Source organism: Marmota marmota, unplaced genomic scaffold, assembly GCF_001458135.2.
Source record: "Marmota marmota marmota unplaced genomic scaffold, marMar, whole genome shotgun sequence".
Lineage (NCBI taxonomy): Eukaryota > Metazoa > Chordata > Mammalia > Rodentia > Sciuridae > Marmota > Marmota marmota.
Genome location: NW_025999960.1, coordinates 18,862,899 through 18,873,297, shown reverse-complemented (window position 1 = coordinate 18,873,297; position 10,399 = coordinate 18,862,899). Strand labels below are relative to the sequence as shown.

General features: G+C 46.7%; 1 protein-coding gene across 1 annotated transcript; it reads right to left on the bottom strand.

Annotated features, from left to right (window-relative positions):
• Nucleotides 1-321: 321 nt before the first annotated feature.
• On the bottom strand, nt 322-10,388 carry Amhr2 (anti-Mullerian hormone receptor type 2). The gene is made up of 10 exons (XM_048802819.1): nt 6,707-10,388; nt 6,294-6,485; nt 5,959-6,036; nt 5,636-5,775; nt 5,290-5,520; nt 2,551-2,665; nt 2,246-2,418; nt 1,894-2,041; nt 1,612-1,748; nt 322-810 (listed from the first exon to the last, which is right to left on the bottom strand). The coding sequence occupies exons 1-10, from the start codon at nt 6,711-6,713 to the stop codon at nt 592-594; spliced, it is 1,440 nt and encodes a 479-aa protein (XP_048658776.1). The 5' UTR covers nt 6,714-10,388; the 3' UTR covers nt 322-591.
• Between the last annotated feature and the right edge of the window lie 11 nt (nt 10,389-10,399).

Here is a 10,399-nt window from a genome sequence, read left to right as displayed (position 1 = left end):
TATTCATTCATTCATTCATTTGGCACTGGGAATTGAACCCAGGGTGCTTTAACACTGAACTACATTCACAGCCCTTTATCTTTTTTTATTTTTTTATTTTTTGGTATTAGGAATTGAACCCAGGGGAACTTAACCACTGAGCTACATCTCCAGCCCTTATTTGCAATACTCCTGCCTCAGTCTTCTGAGTGCTGGATTATAGGTGTGTACCACAGTACTCAGTGAGATACCACCATTTAAAAAAAAAAAAAAAAGTTCTAGTGGAGAAAGGAGAGAGAGAAGGGAGGGCCCAGGGTCACATGAAAGGTGGAAGGCCAAGGATAAAAATCTGGAAAGCTCACTTTATTCTTTTTCCTGTGCACATCTACCACTATTCACTGGTCAGAACTGCTGTGAACCAGATGCCACAGAATAATCCCAGATTCAGCAAGTGGGAAAGGTAGTCATGAGGCAGCCCAAATAGGCACATGATCACATTTATGTTTACATGAACATAGATTCCACATAAACTGCTCATTTACACATGAGAACTAAGATAAAACTAAGGGTTCCTGGAATCAAGGCCTTAATGAATACTGAAGTGACAGGCCCTCAGCTGAGGCCACAGGGGAGAATGGCAGGGGTAGGAGTGGAGGTACAGTCTTCTGGGCAGAGAGGTAGGCAGCTGTGTGTATAATTCTCTTGGAAGGGGTAGGCCTCCTGAGGATGGGCCAGGACAGCCAGGCGCTGCTGTACACACTCAGCTGTCAGTCGTGCTTCTGGATCAGCATCCCAGCAGTCTTCCAAGAGCTCCCTTAGTCCACCAGGGTCCTCGGAGGAATGACAGGGAAGCAGGCTTGACCCTGGGATCTTGAGTAGACCCCAAGGTTAAAAGGCATCTTCCATCTTCAATGTCTACTACTCCTGTTTTTGTCTGTGTTTTGTTGTTGTTTCACTGGGCACTTTACCACTGAACTACACCCCCAGCCCTTTTTACATATCTATTTATTTTGAGACAGGGTCTCACTAAATTGCCAAGATGGTCCTCAAACTTGTAACCCTTCTCCCTTAGCCTTCTAAGTTGCTAGGATTACAGGAGTGCACCACTGCACCAGCCACACCTATTTTCTGTTTCTTTCCTTTCCTTTTTTTTTTTTTTTGCAGTGCTAGGGATTGAACCCAGGGTTTTGAACATGCTAAGCATGTGATCTATTACTGAGCTACCTAGAACTGACTTTTATTGGGTTGCATCAGAAATACAGATGTATGAGACACAACAAGAAGTCACTGGTTAGATTTTGGGTTCCAACATACCAGGGGAGGCACCATCTTGGAAGCAGAGCCCAGAAAAGAAGCAAAGTCAGGGATGATCTGCTGAAATGAGGAACAGGGCTAATTGATGGTGGAGAATACAGAGAGACTTGAGCAGGAAAGTTGTGGATGGAATGGGGTGTATGAGACTTAGGGTGAAAGAGGGTCAACTGAGGACCTCTTCAGTTTTTCTAGTTTCAGAGGAACATGAACCAGGGAGTGGTGAGAGATGAGAGGAGGCAGGAATAGATAGACTGGTCCTGGAAGAGAAGTCCTTGAAGCCCATACCCAGTCCCCAGCTGGCTAGAAGTGGCCTCTTACTGTAACAAAGGATATCCAGGTAGATGGGATATAAGGGCGCCTCCTCTCCTCTACTACCAACGCCCATAGCTCACAGGTGGTGGGAGTGCTGCCCAATTCTGCCTCATAGGCCAGTTGGAAAGGTGATGGTCTGCCATCTGGGGGAAGGTACAAGGAATAGATGTCAGCTTGCCCTGAGGTGCCTCCCATGTAGTGAAGGCAGGAAAAGAAGGTCACAGCTTTCTGGAACCAAGTCAGTAAGCCTAGAAGGGGTGAGTGGGGCACCAGGAGTAAAAAATTTACCAGGGCTCAAATCGGGGCAGCGGCTCATGATCTCCCATAGGAGCAGAGCCAGAGAGTAAACATCTGCTCGCCGAAGGGCTGTGCCCCAATCCTGGAGGTCCAGAGTCTTGTCCAAGAGTTCTGGCGCCATGTACCTTTGGGTGCCAGCCTGGAGAGCAAGGTGTGGAGGGCCAAGAATCATCTCTGTGGCAACCCTCATTGCATCCCTAATTCATGCAACATAATGCCCCCCACCATAGACTCAGCAATGTCCCTACCACCTCAGGCACTGCTGCATTAGCACTACTGCCATAGTGATAGTCACAATGCTACCACCATCATCCTGTCCCTTACCCTTACCCATAGTACTCACCTCCATGATGGTAGCTGGGCCTTGGGATTGAGAAGGAGCCCAGGCAGGGGACCCACTGAAACCAGGGAGCACCAAGGCTAGGCCTAGATCTCCAATTGCACATGACCTGTCTTCCCGAATGAGCACATTCTGGCTGCTCAGATCTCGGTGGGCAATACCTGGTTTATACTGGCCTGTGAGAAAATCCAAGGTTGAAGAGATATGGGTCTTCCTTACTCTTTTGACCCAATCTTTCCCTTCCAAGCTAAGGGAGAATTGGACACAGTAGTGTGGTTCCTGACTCCCTTGGCAGCCGGTTCACCCACCATCCTGCCAGCGTTCCTCATGCAGAAATGCCAGGCCCCGGGCCAGGGAGAGTGCCATCCGCAAGGAACTTCCCCAGTCACTGGTGTGCTGGGTCAAGTAGTGGCACAGAGAGCCCTGAGGAAAACAGAGAGAAGAGGGGTGACTGATAAATCACAGAGAGTAGGGATCAGTTGACAGATCTCTTTCCAAACCTGCCCTGCAGACAGACACCCTGACAGGTCCAGACCAAAACAACAACAGGCAGTGGAGGAGTAAGAATGAGCATCAGTGAGACTGATGTGAAAAATAGTAACTCCAGTAGTTGGGACTGTAGTTCAGTGGCAGAGCGCTTGCTTTGCATGTGTGAGGCACTGGGTTCTATCCTCAGCACCACATAAAAATAAACAAATAAAATAAAGGCATTCTGTCCATCCACAACTACAGAAAGGAAGGAAGGAAGGAAGGAAGGAAGGAAGGAAGGAAGGAAGGAAGGAAGGAAGGAAGTTCAAGTCAACATAACTGAGTGCATACTGTGGCCCAGGCCATGTGCACTGGCCTCTGAAATCTTCATGATGACCTTACAAGGGAAGTATTCTGATCACCTCTATTTTACAGAGGAAGAGCTTAGAGGAAGTTAAGTAAATGCTTAAGGTCAGTTGGTGAGAGACAAGTGGGGCACAGATCCAAGCAGTCTGACTCACGAATCACCCACTATTAACCACCACCTTATGCCAACTCAGAGAACTTGATACAAAGAGAAGAGGAAAGTTATTCAGGGGCCTCTCTCATGAACTACCTTGCTTGAAGTGTCAGGTCTCTGTAGACATGGATGGTAGACCTGGTGGATAGGAGCAGCAGATAAGGAACTGGAGGCAAAGGAGCAATAGAGCCCCCCATTCAACAAACATTTTTGAGCACCTTTGGTATACCAGCAACTGTATTGAGACACCAAGGTAGCTCAGGGACAGGTGAGACATAATGATAACATATAAGCATAGAATGCAATAAATACCACAATGGGGGGGAAAAAGTGCCAGATGTGAAGCAAAACCCACTAACTATCTAGGGGAAGTCAGACACAGTTAAAGGAACAAAAAGTGATTTTTGAGCAGGGTCAGGAGGAACATGGTCAAAGGGGGGACTTTCCAGAATTCAAGATCTCAGAGATAGAGGAGCTGTAGGGGCTGATAAAATCCAGGGAAGGACTACTGCATTTGGGCACCAAAACAGGTTGAAGAGGTTGAACTACAAGAGGAAAAGGACTTGGGTAATGGAGCTCTTACACACAGGTGGAAGAGTCCTGCTTTTGGGGTGAACAGGAGAAAAGCAACTCTAGAGTCACACCGATCCTGGGAAAATGACTTTCTTTCCTGAGCCTCTGTGGATAGTAATTCCTACCTCATAGCATATGAATATTAAGTATGAAAATGTGTCTAAAGTGCTTAATACAATGCCTATTAGATGGGAAATGCTATAGAAACCAAAAAAAACAATCCCAACCTTTAGTAGACCGACAAGGCCCAGTGTGCTCTGGCCTCTGCCTACTTCCCCCTATTTATCCTGCAACTCATTGTTCTCCACCTCAGGGCCCTCCCTTTTAGATTTTAGTACATTTGACATATGACACTTATACCTCCAGTCTTTTTATCCACCCCCACCCCCACCATACTGGGGATTGAACCCAGGGGCACTTTACCACTTTGCTATAGCCCCAGCCCCTTTTTTTTTTTTTATTAATATTTATTTTTTAGTTTTTCGGCGGACACAACATCTTTGTTTGTATGTGGTGCTGAGGATCGAACCCCGCCCGCACGCATGCCAGGCAAGCGCGCTACTGCTTGAGCCACATCCCCAGCCCAGCCCCAGCCCTTTTTATTTTTTATTTTAAGACAGGGTCTTGCTAAATTGCCCAGGCTGGCCTTCAATTTGTAATCCCCCTGCCTCAGCTTCCCAACTGGCTGGGATTACAAGTTTTTGCCACTGTATTGGGTGAGCTATTTCTTTAACAATGGTTTTCTTTTTTTTCTTTTTTTTTTTAAAAAGAGAGAGAGAGAGAATTTTAATATTTATTTTTTAGTTTTCGGCGGACACAACATCTTTGTTTGTATGTGGTGCTGAGGATTGAACCTGGGCTGCACGCATGCCAGGCGAGCGCGCTACCACTTGAGCCACATCCCCAGCCCGACAATGGTTTTCTTTAAGGTTGGGAATATTAACTGTTTGGTTTCTCCCTTCCCTTATCTATATTTTAAGGGTTAAAAATATTAACATGAGCCAGGTGGATGGTATACACCTGCAGTCCCAGCTACTTGGGCAATGAGGCAGGAAAATCACTGTGCCCAAGAGTTCAGGGCCAGCCTGGGGAACATAGGGAGAGAGTCCATCTCAAAAAAAAAAAAAAAAAGTGTGCATTACTTGTGTAATAAAAAAGAAAAAGACAAGCCACACATGGTGGTGTATGACTGTAATCCCAGTGAAGGCTGAGGCAGGAGGATCGCAAGTTTGAGGCAAGCCTCTTCAATTTAGCAAGACCCTAATCAACTTAATGAGACCCTGTCTCAAAATAAAAAAATAAAAAGGTTTGGGGATATGGCTCAGTGGTAAAGCACTGTTCAATCCCCAGTTAAAAAAAAAATTGCTTTAAGGAAGAGAAAATCTAAAGCAGAAGAATAAGTGTATATAGCCAGCCCCCTGCCATGCAACCTCCCCCAACTCACACACACACACACACACACACACACACACTCCTTAGTCCTCACCTTGGGATGCAATTCCAGTATCAGCAGGGGCCCAGAGGGCAGGGAGCCAGGGCCCCCCTGGCCAGCAGTAATAAAGCGGACAATGTGGTCATGCTGTAGGCCTGGCAGCTCATACACTGCTCTTTCGGCTCGGAACTGGGCCACAGCCCTTGGAGGGAAGGCCTTGATGGCTACCAGCTCGCCTTGCAGCCTCCCGGCCCACATCACTGCGTGACTTCCTTCTTGGATTACCTAGTGGGAACACTGTGCTGGGTGCAGGCCTCCGAACTAACACCAGGGCCAGATTTTCTCCCCAGTATAACCTCCTGGAATGCCCAGAGGAGCCCTTCCTCCCTCCAGGGGGCACCTGGGAGAAGCACAGCTCTGGCAGCTCCGGCAGCTCCGGCAGCTCCTCACTCCAGTCCCTGCCTGAGTTTGGCTCTGGCTGTGGCCCACCTTGCACTCTGTAGGCTTTTCGCTGCAGCAGGGCTGGTTGCAGAGAAGAACCTGAAGGTCAGGGTGTATAGGCATGGGGACAAGGGAAGGGGACTTTGCAGGAAGGGAGTTGTCTATGGAGGTCATGAAAGACAGTGTATAGAGATCTCAGGAATGTGGGGTCAGTGGTGACAAGAGACTCAGAGCTTGAGGGCAGTATCTTGGTCATAAGGGAGAGATGGGGCAAATTAGTACCCAAGATGATGCTGCTCAGTAGAAGCAGGAGGAGGAGAAGCAGCCCCAACAGCACCAATGCCATCCAGATGGACTCGCCTGGTCATTAAGACAAGAACAGAGGTGGGTGAACATTGCCCCAAACTGCTCTCTGCACCTCTCCCCTGCTCAGAGAGCTTGCTTCTCAACCCACCCCCATCCTAGTCACAAGCCCCCTTATCTCTCTGTCACCAGGGCAACCAGCTTCCCAAGGCCAGGAGGAGGAAAGCTTATGGAGGGGGTAGGGTGAGAACTAGACCTGGTTCTACCTCTCCTCCTTACCTGGGCCTCAGGATGGGGCTCTAGCCAGTAATTACCTGGGGTAGCCTGGGTACCTTGGGGGCCAGGAACCCCCAGGTTCCCTGGAGAAGGCAGATGGCTGTAATTGGCATTGCAAAAGTCAGTGCCACAGGAGCAGGTGAAGAGAGTGGAGCCAGGGCTGGGATGGGCTCGGGGACTCAGGTCACAGTGGAGGGATTCACAGCCTGGCTCATCACTGTCTCGGCATCCTGATGGGGTAGGATTAGGGGAAGAGTAGAATAGAAGGAACAAGGGAGAGGACAAAATGGGGTCTGGAATCAGAAAGGATAACTCCCTTCTCTGCGAGAAGCATCCTTCTATCTCACATAGGCTTTTCTTTTCCTCCACACATTTCCATCTCTCCCCTTCTCCCCCAGGACATTCCTGTCTCCCACCCTAACTATCACTTGCCATATACTTTGCCATTCACCTTGCATTTCCACCTGGGCCCGGCCTTGGGTCAGGTTCCAGATCCCAAAGCAGCAGTGACTGTAGAGGCAGCGAATAACCCTGGGAGGCCCTGGTCCTGCATCTAGCAGCTCCCCCAGTGTCTTTGTGCTTCCCCGCACTCCAGGGGCCTCAAAGAACACACAGGTCCTCCTGTTTGGTGGTGCTGAAACCCAGGGTGGGGAAAGGGAAGGATTCAAGAAGGGTGTGAATGTGGGGGCAAAAGGATAGACAAAACATGATTTTCATTTCCCAGGGTCAGTAAAGCCACAAGGGAAACCCAGGTCAGCAGAGGCCTGGAACCTGATGCCACCACAGGGACACATGACTACCCTTCACCCTCACTCATCCAGCTCACTCACCACTCTTCCAAAGTGATGGCTTCTGCTTCAAGAGTCCTTTTTGCTCACTGAGTGGGTGGAAAGATCCTGCCCCTCCCTATAGACACTCACCTTGTACAGCTGTAGGAAGCAATGCCCAAAGTCCCAATCTCCCCAGCATCTTGTTGAAGGATGGCAGCAGCAGGAGGAGGACAGCATAAGCCAGCACAGCTGCCCCAGAGCAAAGCTCCCTTCAGATACAGGGCACTATGGAGCTTCTAAGCCTTGAGTCCCCAACTCCACCCCCTCTGTCCTATCCCAGTCTCTCTGTGGGGGAGAAGGCTGCTGTGGGGGAGAGAGTGGGTATGAGGAAAACAGGGAAAGAAAGGGAGGAGCAGAGAACCAATCTCATATCCTCCTCTCTTTAGCCACCTCCTCTTTTCTCTGAAGAGCAGGAGGAGGGGGATTTGGAGGCCCAGCTGAGAATCCAGTGATACCTAACTTCAAATCTCTGCCCTTTGCTGACCTTGGAAGAAGGTGCAGGATCCAGTCAGCCTTTCTCAGGCTAGAAACCAAAGCAAGGTCAAATACCTAGAGCCATTTAGCTTTGCCCAAGATCCCCTGTAACTCATGTATTCAGGTCTCAGATCTACAGCTTCCTGGGCAGAGGGAGGCCTCATACCCCATACTAGATTTTACCTCATTTTTCAAACTCAAGGGTCAGAAAGTACATAAAATTTCTCAGAGTTAAAAAAAAATGACACTGAAAATAGTTACAATGGTTAATGTTTTTATGTGTATTTTACCATAATAATAAAACAGCTGGGGATATAACTTAGTAGTAGAGCACTTGCCTAGCATATGTGAGGTTGTGGGTTCGATCCCCAGCACTACAAAACAAAGAAAGAAACAAAAATCACATGGATTCACACACTGAGCAAATTACCATTATTGAAGCAATTACAACTTTTTATTGAGCACCTACTATGTGCTAGGGTAGTTGGGGCTATGCATTTTACAATCATCTAATTCCCCCACTGAGATGTTTATTATATCTCCACTTTATAGACAAGAAAATTCAGTTTAGGTAAGTTGCCCAAGGTCAGTAGAAAACAGCAGAACTGTGATATGAACCTAGGTAATTCTGACTCAAAAGACCAGGCTCTATTCTTTGTATTATGTAATGCTGCCTGAAAACGAATACAAAATTCAGCAATGAAAAAATTTTCCATTAAATGCATATTTCAAAATTTGAATTTGGATTACTGAAAAAATATCCAGCATTATCTGCCAGCAGACCACTTACTAGAAGGTAGGTAGAGTACAGTTCAAACTATCACCACCAGAGGACAGCAGACATAGGACAAAGTCTGCGCTGGGGCAAGAAGGCAGAAAGTAACTTCTCTGATGATTAATATACACAGTACACCTCCTTTATGTATTAAGTTCTACGAATATAAAATATGAAGGGAGAATATAGGGTATGTAAAGAGCATGTCAGCAGGAGCTGGAAGAAGGTCAACGGCTTGTGTTGCAACAGACAGAAGCCCAACTCCACCAGATTCTTCCCCAAAGTATCCAGTCATAGGTAATTATTTCCACAACTATGAGCAGCTGGGTCCCATTAGATTTAGTCAGAGGGGATTGGTTCCCTATTTTTCAAGCTTTCTGCCCCCTAGTGGCTTCCTGGAAACGCTTGTCAGAATAAACTGGCTAGATGGGAAGGGGTGGGGTGGTGGTAAGTGTCTGAGTACTCTCTGAGCATGCTGAGGCCTTTCAGGAGGGGAGTAAAAAGCTCCAATAATTGTGTAATAGAAGCTGGTAGAATGACTAGGACTAGAGACAGCTACTCATCCTTTCTTGGGCCCTTCTAAGAGCCTGTGGGGCTGTGCCAGTGAGGTCCATGAAATGTTGTGCTTAGTTCCAGCTATCTTCCTTCAGCTGCTCCAAGATAAGTCTAAGGTGGGGGTGGGGATGGGAGCTGAAGATCAAATAACTTCTTTTGTCTGGTATGTCTCAGGAGGCTGTCTCCTCCTAGTGAGAGCAGGGTAAGGTTGAGACAAAAAGGTAGTCTCCTCAGTGAAAGCTTTAAACTCCTAAGGAAGAAACAATTGACGGGAATTACACCTGCTCTGGGTAGTTAGGTTTTAAGAGTTGAGACAATAATAAAAAGTGTAATAATCTGCTAGGTGTAGTAACACATGCCTATAAGCCCAATCACTTGGGAGGCTAAGGCAGAAGGTATAACAAGTTTGAAGCTAGCCTGGACAACTTAGTGAGACGCTGTCGAAAAATAAAAATTATAAACAGAATGTGAATGTAGTTCAGTGGTTGAGTGCTTGCCTAGCATGAGCAAGGCCCTGGGTTCAATCCCTAGTACCACAATTAAAAAATAAAATAAAAGGGCTGGGAACGTACTCAGTTGTCAAATCCTTGCTTAGCACTCATGAGGTCCTACGTTCAATCATCAGTACTGTGGAAAAGAAAAAAAGAGGTGGGATGGTAGTGGTGGCAATAGTCTGTAACTGAGGAATTAGGAAGGTCCTAAAGGACTACCACATAAGGTCAAGACTTTCTAGATTCCACCCAACTTTTTAAAACATATTTTTTTAAGTTTCAGATGGACACAATACCTTTATTTTATTTATTTTTATGTGTTGCTGAGGATGGAACCCAGTGCCTCACATGTGCAAGTGCTCCACAACTGAGCTACAACTCCAGCCTCTACATAATGACTTTCATTAGGGCTCCCTGATTCATGTCAGCAATGATCCAATAATTTACTTTTTTTTTTTTTAGTTGTTGATAGACCTTTATTTTATTTATTTTTATGCGGTGCTGAGAATTGAACCCAGTGCCTCACACATGCTAGGCAAGTGTGCTTCCACTGAGCCACACCCCCAGCCCCCCAATGATTTACCTTTGATCCTACTGACTACAAAGACAAAGTAAGCTGTTCCTTTATTTAATTCAGCAGGTAGCTATGGATTCCAGTCTAGAAAAGGTTTCTGTTAGGTGCTGGGCCTAATAATTTCAGACAGAAATTATTCCTGCCCTTCAGGAATTCATAGTCTAGAAAGTCAAGCAGCTATATCAATAAGAAGCCAGAAAATAATGTGTCACACTAGAGATATGCCCCAAAACTGTTTACAAGAAGAAAGATCAAGTAATTATGCCTAAGACATAGAAGATAAAGTAAGAAAGATGCCAAGAGGGTTTCAGAGAAAGGGACATTTAAATCATTTTAAAGGTCAACAAAGGGGTTGGGGGTATAGCTCAGTTGCTAGAGTGCTTGTCTCACAAGCCCAAGGCCCTGGGTTCAATCCCCAGCACCAAAAAAAAAAAAAAAAAGGAAA